Here is a 13,217-nt window from a genome sequence, read left to right as displayed (position 1 = left end):
ATTGGCTTACATTAGCACAAATATACTTTCTGGCAATTCTTTCCAGCTAAGCAGCTTTATGAAAGTTTGCATCTGCTTTTTTCTTTAGTACTTCTAAACTCCTTCAAGTTTCCTGTAGAAATTCTTAGTTCAAGTGGTTTGGTGCTCAGTAGTAACAATATGGGTCAAATAATATGGCCTGAGATAATTCTAGAAGTGAATGTAAGCAAGTCAGAACATTTATGGCAAATGGCAAGAACATGCCAAGTGTGCACTTGAACAGCAAAGCTCTGCGTGCATGGAAATTTAATATAAAGTTCCCTTTGTAAATCTGTGCAAATTGGCTTTCACTGACTGCAATACCCTAATTTCTGGTAGTCCTTCCCTTTGGTTTTTTGCTCAGAGCTCCACTGTCAATCCACCAAGCATCTTCACCTGTACAGAATGCACTGGCTCATTTAATTGTCAGCTTTGCTCCAGTGAGAATGAACGGCTGCATGCCCCAAAATGGTCACAGCAGCTCTCGGATTGCTCCTGAGACAGAGGGCTTCATTCACACTTCTAACAGGCCTGGGACCTCAGCACTTGCCCACACAGTAAAACAAGTGCAGCATGTAGAGGCAAACCCAGGGCTAGGTTTAATTAACATTGGTTAGAACAGCAGAAAAGACACAGCAGGACAGGTTCAGCAGGTGTGAAGTGAGGGGGCAGCCTACTGTGATAGCAGACATGTATTTTGATTGAAAACATACCCAGAAAAGTCAGCTTGGCCCATCTTTATCGTTATTGTTGCGGTGCTGGGGAGACTGCAGGCTGGTTTTGGTTGGCTGGCCTGAGCCATGGATGCATCCTTCAGCCATGTCTGGGAACTGTTGTGTTTGCAGAACACCTGTGCACAAGGAAGTTCTTCACCACTGAATGGTTTGGGTTGGAAGAAGCCTTAAAATCATCTGGTTCCAGCCTGCTGTGGAGAGGAACACCTCCCACTAGACCAGGTTGGTCAGAGTCCCATCCAACCCGGCCTTGCGCATTTGCAGGGATGAATTATCCACAGCTTCTCTGGACAACCCGTTCCAGTGCCCTCACCACCCTCACAGAAAAGAATTTCTTCCTAGTAACTAACCTAAATTTCCCATGTTTCAACTTGAAAATACTAAGTTCCTGTAGGTGAAGGCAGGAAAATAATCCTGCATGGCATTTCTTGGGTGTGGACTTTCTCTTTGATCCTGTTCCACGACAGCTCATGTGTTAGGGTATGTGACAAGGTATATATCAGGGTTTGAAATAAGGCAAAGCTGGAATTAAGGTGCTATTTAGTAGTGTTACAATTTGCAGTGCTTTTGGTGTAGGTCATCTCCCTGGCTCTGGGACTTGTACGGGTACTTCAGATGTCTGAGACCTGGGAAAGTTGCTCTTTCTGCTGTCTCAAGGGATTCTGTGCGTGTGAATGAGACTTCTGTTCATTGCTGTTTTGCAATCAGCACCCGTTTTTTACAAGGCTGTAGTTTAAACAAGAGACAGCTGGTGTTTTCACTGCTGTGATGGGAATGCAGGAACAATGGGACACACGCCCTCTCCTCATGTTTTTGCTGGTGCCTATAGCCAGAGCAGGGCTGTGCAGTCCTTCACATGACCACAGATGTGGGGACAGGGATGTTAGCATGGCATCACCAGCAGTCCTGATTGTGCCTCACCACTCAGGGGAGGCAAGGAGGAGAATGAAATATGTGCCTTGTTTCATGTGTGGGGGCCCTTCCTCCTGCTTGCCTCCCCAAAGGACCCAATTCCTGCCTTTGTGTCCTCAAAATTCCCTCAATTCAGCTGTGAATCAGTTTCCTTCCTGCAGAGATGGACCCCAATCTTTCTAGACCAACCAGTTATTATTTTGGAAAAGTTATGCCAATTGTCCCTTTACATACCTATGCAAAAATAGAGGGGATGGAGGCCAATCTACTCTAGAGAGCAGGAAAAGCAGTTTTCAAGGTTCTTCCAAATCTCTGAAAGGGAAATATCCCGGTTTTTACAGGCAATAATTTCAAGACTTGTCCTGGAAGACCATTTTTGCTTTTAAATTTTCATTTTGTTTTCACAGTTTTGCTATTCTTCCTTCCCATGTAAAGTGTCCTTTAGCTGTTAAAGAGCTTAAGTCAAGTGTGATACATTTGGACACTTAAAGCTGTTCTGCGCCTCTGATCCAGTTGTAACTTGTGGAATTAAACCCCTGTTTACCCGTGGAGGAAAAAAATGTTCAGAGCTGTGCAGCTACTTTGATTTCTACTTTTTAAACCAAATCTAATTGATGCTTAATAAATTGGCATGGGAACAATAGAAGGATCCCAGGAAACAAATGGTAGCAAACTATGTGTCATGGCTACAAACGGATTCTGTTTGGGGTGGGAAATGGTTTTTAATTATCTTCTGTAGAGCCTGTGGAGAGATGGATGGAACATTTGTTCCAATGAAGCTATTTCCATGAGCTCACAGGCAATAAGCCTTGCTTATCCAACCACCTAAAACAAAGAAAACTCAGGCAATTAATTTAACGAGAGTACTTGGGACATGATATCATTCTGAATGGACAAGCCTGAGAAAACAGCTATTTTGAATCACAGCAGGATAAGCATACAAAACAGTATCCCTGTGCAACAAAATCCCTCTTAGCTGGGTGCCAAAAATTAGTCTGTCGGAGCCATGGGGTATTTGCCCAAACCTCATCTTTTAGGATAAGCAAATTCCTTTTTAAATACTCACAGTAGTGGCAAGTAAAACTTATGTGTGACTTGAATTGCTTGTGCTTGTGAGAGAGAAGGTGCCATTTCACACAGGCAAATTAAATATGTTCTTGGGACAAGTCATTACTAGATGTAGATCCACTACCTTGGCTACCATGAAATACATACATCTTTTCTCTCTGGCATAAAAAGAGAACATAAACCACTTTTCTTTCCAGTAAGCTTTTTGTAGAATCCTACAATTACAGCTGGTGAAACAGCTGCTTTTCTGCAAGTAGTAGGGGGCTCTTGCAGTTGGCAGGAGAAAGATGCACTATAAGTAGCATATCCAAAGTACCTATTTTTTATTTTTTCTTTTAGGAATTCTGTTCAAGTTCTGCTTGCAGTAAGGGTTGTCTCTGGTTTGACTTTTCTCTCCTTTCAAGCTTCTGGATTTTTAAAGCCCTTATTTTTTCTCCTCCTGTTTCTTGCACTTTCCACTGTTTTCAGTTTTGCAGTTTACTGTTTAATTAGCCTTAAATAAAAATAACATTTGGGTAGCTGTGTAGCACACCACAACAGCTGTGGTTTTCTTGTTTTCATTAATGAAAGAGCAAACCAAGGAACCAGTCATATAGACCAGTTCTGGAATACAAATCCTCATACCAGTAGCTCCCATCTCACACAAAGTTAATATACAGATATTGAAAATCTCATTATTCCTCCTGTAGCTTCTGGCTGAACTACAGCCAGAGTTCAGTGTGGTTTTGGCTGCTTTTGGCTGGTCCAGGTTTTGTCGCTTTTGTCACAAAGGGGAGTGGAGGCGGGAGCAGGACAGCCCGGGGTGACACGAGGAGCGGAGGCACACACGGCTGCCGGACACCGGCGCGGGGCAGGCGCAGGTGACACTGCGGTGTCGGTCACAACAGGGGACACTCGCCCAGCCGGCCTCAGGGCAGAGAGCAGAGGGACAGGGGCTCCTGGGGCAGGTAACTCAGCCAAGGCTCTGGAGAATCTCTCTTACCAGGAGTGCCTGAGGGAGCTGGGTCTGTCCGGCCTCGAGGAGGGGTGACTGAGGGGACTCATCAATGTGATCACGTACCTAAAGGATGGGTGTCAAGAAGATGGAGCAGCCTCTTCTCCGTGGTGCCAAGTAATAGGGCAAGAGGCAATGGGCAGAAACTGATGCACAGGAAGGGAAGTTCCACCTGAATACGAAGAACTTCTTTACTGTCGAGGTGACCGAGCACTAGAACAGGTTGCCCAGCGAGGTTGCGGAGTGTCCCTCGCTGGAGAGGGGCAGGGAGGCTGGCGCGGCTGACCCAGCCCGGTCCCGCCCAGCCCGGCCCCTCCGGTGGTTCTGTTGCCCCCGGCCGGGGCGAGGCGGCTCCGCCGCGCTGCGTGAGGCGGCGCCCGCGGGCCCGGCGCGGGGGCGGGGTGGCCGCGGGGGCCGGCGGCGGGGCGGCTCCTTCTTTGGCCATGAGCGGGGTGCCGGCATTCGGCCGCCGCCGCCGCCTGCGGGACGCGGGGAGGGAGCGGCCGCAGCGAGGTTCCGCCGGCGGCAGCGGCGGGTGGGATGGCCCAGGCCCGGATCAGCGCCAAGGCCAGCGAGGGGGCGCAGCAGCAGCCGCAGCAGCAGCAGCAGCAGTCGGGCGGGCAGCTCCGCGGCCGCTTCTACCGCTCCACCTCCATGGCCGACCGCTCCAGCCGCCTGCTCGAGAACCTGGACCAGCTGGAGCTCAGGTGGGGCCGGGGCCGGGCGCTGGCGGGGCCGGGGAGGCGGCCGGGCCCGAGCCGGTGGCTCCACAGCGCGGGCTGGGGCGCGGGGAGGGGGGGCCGTGTGGGGCTTCAGAGGGAACCGAGGGAAAAAGCGCTCCCTTCCTTGGGGGGCAGAGTTTAAAGATGGGAGCTGCTGCTCTAAGGTGAGTTAGCGTGGCCTGGAAATACACGAAAATAGGAATGTCTATACGAATGTGTGACACTTGAGGTTTTTCAGAGAAAGCGCGAAGGGCTGCTCGGATTTGCTCCCCTTCGGGGTGTGGGGAGCCTTTGGCAGACGGGACGGGCTCTGTGCCAGCCCGCGGTGCATCGTGTCTGTCCCACCCTGTCGCCCCTGTCCCGCACTTGCGGGTGTTTTATAAGAAGGTGCAGGAAGTCCGAGGATAAAACCTGGTGTCATTCGGGCTCTCGGAGACTTTGGCAAGCCTTTAAGCTGCAGTGCTGTATGCTGGCGTGTGAGGTGTCTTGTCTTCCAGACCTCCCTTTGCACTTACTGGTTCAGCTGTGGATGTTCTTGTTGTGTTTGTGCCCACCTCCTATCTGAGGTGTACTGAAACATTTCACTGTAAAATGTGAACAGCATTGCATTCTGCAGCTGAGATGTGTTTTTCCAAAATTATTATAAATGCTATGTGAATTTCATCATTGTGCCAAGACATGTCCTGACTTTTTTTGCTACTTGATGTTCCCTATATACCATTTGACTTTTTTCCCAGTTTGGCCTCATGAGAGATGATACCTTGCCTTTAATCATCTTCCTGTCCTCTCAGCTCTGCTAAATTACATAGTGTCCTTTCTGAGGTGGATGGATGTGCAGGATGCCACTGATTCACCTCCTCTGGTACTGTTTCAACACACCCTTTCCTTCATTACAGCTGCATATTGATCAGCAGCTTTCACAGAACCACCCAGAATGTTTCTAGGACTTTCCTGTAATTAAAAGAGCTCTGTGGGATGCAGGAGTTTTATTTCCCCTTTCTGCCTGCATTACTTTGCATTATTCAGGAGTGGACTCGATGTGCTGTTATATTAGCCTTTCACTTAGCTTGATTAAATCTCCTTGAAGTCCTTTACAGACTTCTCTGAATTTGACTAAACAAAATCACTGTCTGCAAACAAGTCTCACTGCTTACATCCAGGTCTAGGCGTATGATGAATATATAATCCAGAAATTAGCATGAGAATATGCAAAAATGTGTTTTAGATTTGCTGAGTGACTCTGAAACAAAGCAGACAGTTTGGTTAGCCAGCAATTAAACCCTCAATTAAACTTCCCAGTTTGCTGTGGTCCTTTCAGACAGCCATAATTCTAAACGTGGAATAGTAATGAGAAAAAAAAGTCCAATTTGATAAAAGTCACTCAATTCTTATGTTTTTTTCTATTCACAACTAATCAACATGCTTCATTTCAAGTTTATGTGAATGACAGGAGGAAAAATGTCCAAACGTTCTCCTTCTCAGCTTGTTTGGTTTTGCTATAGACCCTCAAGATGTTGCTTGTAAATATAATAAGTGAAAATTTGTCAAACTGAACTACAGCCTCTAATTAAAACCCTCAACTATCCTCAGTTCTCAAGTTGCTTAAGGTAAACTGAACTCTGAAGCAAGTTTCATCCCTCTGGAAATCACAGGATCACAGAATGGTTTGGATTAGGAGGGACCTTAAAGGTCACCTAGTTCCAGCCCCCTGACATGGGCTGGGGCAGCTTTCAGCAGACCAGGTGGCTCAAAGCCCCATCCAGCCTGGCCTTGAACACCTCCAAGTGTTCTTGGAGCAACCTGTTCTGAGCAACCTGTTCCAGCATCTCACCATGCTCATAGTGAAGAATTTCTTCCTGATAGCAAATCTAAGCCCACCCTCTTTCACCTTAAAGCCATTGTAAAACACTCCAGTTTGAACAGCCTTCCTTTCCCCCCTTTCTTTCCACTGTGAGGGCTTCTTTTCCAACAGTAAATGGGGTATTTTTGTACCTCCCTGATGGGTGTTGGCAGAGGGGATTTCTTCTGCATGGAAGGTGAGCAGGGAAGGGGAATCAGTTTGGGAGGGAGTGCCCGAGGCAGAGGTGGTGAGGGGCGGGTGGCACGTTTGCCCCTCGGAAGGGCTTGGACCCTGGTGTTGCTGTGACTGCCAGGATCTCTCAGGAGCAGCTGGAAGCCAGAGCAGAGGCTCTGTCCATGAGTCGTTGTGTTAAGTGAAAACACAGTTTTAGGTGTGATGATACATGAGGTAAGTCAGATTCTTGCTGGGTATTTTTTAGCTTCATTTTTTTTGTACTTTTTATCTTGTTCTTTGGGTCGACCATGTTCCACCACCATTCATTTCAGTGGTCACAGGACTGCTCACCTGGGAGTGGACACTCAGCTGAAGGAGCTGAGGATGCCAGGGTGAAAGTCCCTGTTTTGTCTCCCTCCAGTGTGCCTGATTAGCTCCATTTCAGGAAAGAAGCTGCTCCATCCTCAGATGTTTCTTATTTCCTTTGAAGACTTATCTGAAGCTGCAGCACGTGGGCTTTAATAGTGGGCTCTTTAAGTCAGTCAGTAGTTTAAAGGACAGAGTTATTGCAGCTGTCCTAAGAAAGAGGGTGTCAGGTTTCTCCTCTGGAAACAAAAGCACAGCCTGGTCCACCTGTTTCTCAGGGGAATGCTCTGCTCATGTAAATGGTATGTAGCAAAAAAAGGCATTGCTCAGCTAACTGCTCACAAACAGGGAAAATCAGAAGTAAGGAATGTCTTTTTCAGTGTTAGGTAATAGATGGAATATTTAGTTGATGTTCAAAGCAACAGATTTACTTGGACTGTTCCAATTAAAAAATTGATTGGAGGTTTTCATCTCTGGGGAAAAAAGACTATACTGCTGTATCAAAATAATTGATACCTGGGCATAAACATGAGTATTTTGTGTTCTTTTTTCTTCGCCTTTCATTCTTTGGTTGGTTGTTTTTTTTGAGACTTGGATTGTGTTTCCACCCCTTCCCACATCAGTCACCTCTGTTAGAGGTTTAAATCTTCCAACTGGTTTTTTTGGGTCCACCACACAAGGAAAGGAAAGATTTACAGAAACCTGTGAAGTTAGGAAACCATGCATTTTAGTAAAGAAGTTGAGAACTGACTGCATGGTGTGATCCTGACACATTATTTTCCTGAAGTTGATGTGACTGGTTTCCATTTTTTGGGGGTTTTTTTTTCCCCCCACTAGAGCACTGTTATGAAATGACCCTGTCCCATTGTTGTGTGGCACTCTATATTGCAGTTTAGGAAATGGTTAAAATAATTCTGAAGTAGCAATTATGGCAAATAAAATAGTTCTTAAAATTTGGTTATATTACCTTTAGTAAATAAATGTCAATCAAAGCTCTAGTTGGTGAACTGGGTTTTTGATTTTTTTCAGCATGCAACATTAATTCTGACAATTTGGCTTTCAGGTCCTACCTCACATACCAAGCTGGCCTTTGGAAGCAGTGATATTTTAGGCATCTCTTTAGAACTGTACCAATTCAGGATCCATCCCTGCAATGCAGCTTTTCCACATTCTTCTTAGGACCCAGCAAAGCCTGTGGAAATCATGGACTGATCTAGCTCCTGAAGGCTGAACTTTACTTTTTACATCAGTACAAGGATTTACAGAATCTGATTTTAAAACACTATCAAAATTGAAAATCTGCACTAAAGAATTTTAATTTACAACTTTCCAGTGACTAGTTTTTTTTTAAAGGCATGGCAAGGCATTTTAAAAATATTACTAGACTTCCTAAATTATAAAGTGGAGACATCTGAAGTATGAAATGACTCCACCTGCCTCACTGCTCTTACTAACCAGTCCAAAATAATAATTAAAAGTATTTGCTCTTGGCATGAATTTGCATTGCATTAACTTTTCCCACTCCGCCTCAGAAAAAACATTAAAGGCAAGGCCTGAAGCCTGTGCTTTCACTGACTAAGTTGAATATTTTGTAAAACAGAAATTATTTCATGAACAGGCTGCATGTGAAGAGTGACTATATCCTCAAATGCTCCCGTTCTTCTGCTTTCAGTCTCTTTTCTCTCGCTGCTGTTTTCCTGCAGTCACTCCCTTCAGCCAGCCCGTGAGGAAGGAGCAGCAGCTCCGTTCCTGTCCCAGGAGACAGCAATGGGCCACCCCTGTCTCAGGGCAGCGCCCAGAAATGTTGAAGAGTGTAGAGCACCTAAGAGACTTAACAATGTTTTGGTTTGTTTGCCATTTTCTGGCCAGGTTTCATAAACATTTCAGGATAGATGGATGGATTCTGATGATGCAGCCAGACCTCCTGAGCTGTGCATTGCAAGCATCTCAAACCACCAGCCAGTTTCACGTGATACTCTTTTCTGTGCAGCCTGTGAACGCAGAGTTGATGGTTTTGGGCAACTCTTGTAGCCTGTTCCTGCTTGGACAGGGCTCTGCAAGCCCCTACCCTCAAGTCTCAGAGAAAAGCAAAGGGAGTGGGACATACATTTCCTTTTTTGTATCAGGTCAAGTAACATGCTGCATTGGAGTGCTTCAGTGTTCTTTTCCATTATTTGACTGAATGCAAAAGCCCCCTCTTTAAAACTGTGATGGGGAACAAGACATGAATTAAGAAACTGGACTCAGATTTCTCATGGGGCATTTTCACATTGCCCACGGTGAGCTGAGTCTGCACTTTATGCCACAAGGAGAGCAGGCTGTGGGCACAGAACCACACACTTACCAAGACCCAGTAGTGACAGGGACAGCAGTCTGTGATGAACTTTCCCCTTGTCCTCACTGCATTACATGTGAGTTTCAGCACAGGAATGGGACTGGAGTAGGAGTCTGGTTTCAGGAGGGACTGAGTTTCATGCTTCCTTGCAAGCCCAGAAATAGGAGCTGCTCCCACAGGCGCTTCCTCCCTGTGTGAATTACAGTGAGCATCATTCCATGGAAAGCACCAGTGACAGTGGGAGCAGGCAGTCCAGCATCTTCTCCCAGTGACAAGGCACAGCACTTGTGTTGGGAAAGCCTTGTCCTGTTAATAGAGGTGTGTGAGCTCTGTCCCCCTCGCGGGGTTTTCTCCTTTGTGAAGGGCGTTGTCTGGCGCGTTGCGGTGTTCTGCTGCTTGTTGCCGTGCAGGTGCTTCTGGGTTCTGTGGCCTGGCAGTCGCACAGGGAGCCGGGGCCCCTTGCTGCCTCCGTCTCTGCAGCTGCCACCCTCATTACCAAGTTCCCTGATGGGGACTCGGTCCCTCTCTCTCTGAGTTAGGCAGCTGATAATAATTGCCAGCTGCCTACAGGACTTCTGCTATGGGGCTGTAGTACCATCAGACTCTGCGTATCCAGCTTAACCACAGAGTAAGATAGAACAGCACTGTCAGTAAAATAAAAAATTTAAGTCTGATTGAATTGCTGTTGTTTCTGTTTGCCCCTCCATCTGTTTGTTGTTTTAAATTATACTGAGTCTTGAAAAGTGAAGATAGAGAAGGTCATGAAGTCAGAGAATCTGTTTCATGAATAACCAAGATCTATTGGAATAAGGCTCCCAATATTCCCAGTTAGATTGTGCCTGGGCCAGTCTGACCCTCGCTGCTGGGCCAAAGGCAGCAACTGCGGTGTGTCACCCCAGAGATACCTTGGCTTGCTGGTGGTTGCAGCTGGGCACTGAACAAGTCCAGGCTTGTTAGGAACCCCGTTTACAGCACACCACAACATGACTGCACTTACTCTAAGCTGAAGTTTAAAATAAAGAGTTCTTTGCAGCTATATAGGTGAACAGCTGTTTTATTATTTAAACGTTTTGTTTGGTTCAACCATGTACAGGGTAGAGGCTTTCCGTGATGCAGCATCTGCCATGGAACAAGAGAAAGAAATTCTGCTTGAAATGATCCACAATATACAGAACAGCCAGGATATGAGGCACATCAGTGAAGGTGAGAAGCTGCTTTCCTGTACCCTGCAACTGACCCAAAGTCTAATCAGCCCATCTTATAGGGAGCAGCTCTTTGTGAGCAGCACTCTGCTGCTGGTAAGGGTGCAGATTGGAGCCAGCTGAGGCTGTTGAAGTGTTACTCATTATCCTGAGAACTCTTCTTGACTAAATTCATACTGTGTATGTGAAAGCCTGTACTCAGTTCACTGATACATTTTCAAAATCAAGATTAACATTGCTCTGCTGGGGAAGAGTCATTGATGATGATGATGACAATATAGTTTAAAATGATTTGACTACTGGACAGGCATGAGTGCTACAAAGTGTACAGCTTGCAAGAACCTGATGATTAAGGTCATTGTTGTTGTTGTGTGATTCACAGCTTTAAATATATTCCCTAAACCCGATTATTAGGTGCTTTAAATTGCTGGTTTATTGGCTCTTCAAGAGCCTACATCTCATATTTTTGAAAAGCAGCTATACTTTCAGAAAATTGAAAAACAGTTTTTTCATGGCGTCCTATTATATCTAGTTTTCTCTTTATGGCTTTCAGGGAAGGTCTAAATCTCTCCCTCAGAAAGGCACAGAAGTCCTTAATGAGCTAGTTCTGTTACCCAGTGTTTCCTCATAATATTGTATGTTTTGCTTGAAAGCGACACAGCAAGCATTGTGTCAGCAGAGGAAAAACATTGCTTACAATTATGCCTCATTTCAAATCAGATACTGGCCTCTATGAAATGAGTATGACTTGGGCAAATGTAAAAAGCTCATTTCTGCCTTCTGGAAATCTTGTTGATTGTCACTTACTTAAAAAAAGATTGTTTACTGTCAAGTTATAGCAGTTTGAGTATCTTGATGATGCTATTTGCACAGGAAAGTATTTGCCCGTAACCAAGAATATTTCCTTGTTTTAAATTGAGGCGAGAGAGAAGAACTCAATTTGACTGCGAATCGCCTGATGGGCCGAACCCTCACGGTGGAGGTTTCCGTCGAAACCATCCGCAACGCGCAGCAGCAGGAGTCCCTGCTGCACGCCACCAAGATGATCGACGAGATCGTCAACAAACTCCTCGACGATCTGGAAGACGCCAAAATGCGCCTCATGTCGCTGTACGGTGCGTGCACATCCGACGTGCCAGCGGGACCCATCGATCAGAAATTCCAGTCCGTGGTCATCGGATGTGCCATTGAGGATCAGAAGAAAATCAAAAGGCGCCTAGAGACTCTGCTCAGAAACTTGGAAAATTCTGAAAAGTCCATCACATTGCTGGAGCATCAGAAATCATCTGTCCGGCAGTCTTGCAACAGCAAACAGGATTAACGGATCCTCCCGGCTGCTTCCGGCAAACCACAGGATGAGCAAGTGCCCATAAAAAGCACACGGAAGCCAAGACAAGAATTCTCTGTACGAGCACACACGTATATACACATCCACACCCACCAAAGTATCTTTGATTGCCAGGTGCAAGCATTTAATGGGTTTTAGTAGCATTGGCATTTTCTTTTGGCAGTAAGGAATGCTATCAGTTCTTCTGTAGAGTCGATACTGCTCTGTTGCAAATTGTAATTGTGCTTCTGCTGAACTGACAGAAACTGAAAATCTAGCCTTTCCTCCATTCTCCTGGGTTTTTTAAACTAAAGTTGTTTTGTCCTATCATGAGATTTCAGCTTTTCTCTGCTGTATACATAGTGTGTGAACCAGACTTTTGGGGACAAAAGACAAATTATGGCAATAAATCAAAAGAATTAATAAACCGTTTATGGTATTTTCATAAACAACACAGTGTCCTACTCATTACCATTTATAATTTTGCACTTTTTAAATACTTTGAATAAACTGATCACAGAACTTTCTAGAGATAGGTACCTCCAGCTTGTAACTGAGGAAGGTAAAAGCAACATGTGTGTCCCAGGGATCACCAGCCAGGCTAGAAATGACCTGACTCAAAATCCCCCCTCCATGCCTGGTGAACCATTCTGCTGCCACAAGCTCATTGTACCGTTGAGATTGATGTGTTTTCTAAAAGATAATAGAAAGGGGAATTGTATGTCAGCTACTACTCCACTTTTGCATCATCTCTGAAGCCACAGAGCAAAACATTTTGACTTCTCACCAGGCAAACACTGTATTTGTGACTTGTGTAGGAAGGTACTTTGTACATCCAGTTATTCACCTCTTTGTGTGAGTGGTTTTTGGTTTGTTTTTTATCTCCCACCCTCTCACTCACAGTAACTGCTGCGCATCATCACTGAGCTCTGTGGCCGTGGGTCAAGAGTTGCAGATTTTAGGGTGTGCCTGTAATTCTGTAACCCCCTGCAGTACTCCACCCAAGGCTGGCGGTGCCCTGAGGGGAGCAGGGCGCTCTCTGGCTCAGCCAGCAGCAGGTTAAAGCTCAGCTGAAGGGAGCCCAGAGGGTCTGAGTGATGCCCCCACCACAGCTGCCTTGGTGGCAGTGCCTCGGATGTTACAGTTGGACTGTCACGCCCGGATGCTCTGAGTGAGCCCACGGTGAGACCCTGCACATCAGGCTCCTGCACAGCCAACACTCAGGAGCCCTGTGGTTTTAAATGCCTTGAATGGCCTCAAGGGTTCTGCAGGAAAACTCAAGAGCTGTCCTTCTTGGAAACCTCAGCTGCTATGAGGTCACTGTCACTGCATTTAATTTGCAGAAATGGCACTTCAGGTGGGTGCTTCAAATACAGTCCAAGTTTCAGCTTTGAGATTGCGAGAAGTTTCTAAGGTTGGTGACGTTAATTCTGTAATTCCACTTGAAAAAATCTTCAAGCTGTTCAACAGTAAATCCTTGACAGTAAAATACATGGCCTGGGTTGTTTTCAGAACTTGTGCTGAA

The 13,217-nt window shown here is 45.9% G+C and overlaps 1 protein-coding gene and 1 long non-coding RNA gene across 2 annotated transcripts in view; one reads left to right on the top strand and one right to left on the bottom strand.

The window, feature by feature from the left end:
- LOC134415371 (uncharacterized) overlaps positions 1–3,974 on the bottom strand; it is a 30,942-nt gene extending 26,968 nt beyond the window's left edge. The window contains exons 1-2 of the long non-coding RNA XR_010027043.1: positions 3,793–3,974; positions 732–868 (exon numbers count right to left, since the gene is read on the bottom strand). This is a non-coding gene — a long non-coding RNA (uncharacterized LOC134415371). The remainder of the gene's footprint in view (positions 1–731; positions 869–3,792) is intronic.
- A 286-nt stretch (positions 3,975–4,260) lies between these two features.
- Positions 4,261–12,144, top strand: BAG2 (BAG cochaperone 2). Its single transcript, XM_063150647.1, has 3 exons — positions 4,261–4,433; positions 10,257–10,366; positions 11,286–12,144. Exons 1-3 carry the CDS (start codon positions 4,267–4,269, stop codon positions 11,684–11,686), a joined length of 678 nt encoding a protein of 225 aa, XP_063006717.1. The 5' UTR covers positions 4,261–4,266; the 3' UTR covers positions 11,687–12,144.
- The last annotated feature ends 1,073 nt before the right edge of the window (positions 12,145–13,217 follow it).

This window comes from Melospiza melodia, chromosome 3 (assembly GCF_035770615.1).
Source record: "Melospiza melodia melodia isolate bMelMel2 chromosome 3, bMelMel2.pri, whole genome shotgun sequence".
Taxonomy (NCBI): Eukaryota; Metazoa; Chordata; class Aves; order Passeriformes; family Passerellidae; genus Melospiza; species Melospiza melodia.
The sequence above is the reverse complement of the archived record's forward strand: the minus strand, read 5'-3'. Positions and strand labels throughout refer to the sequence as shown.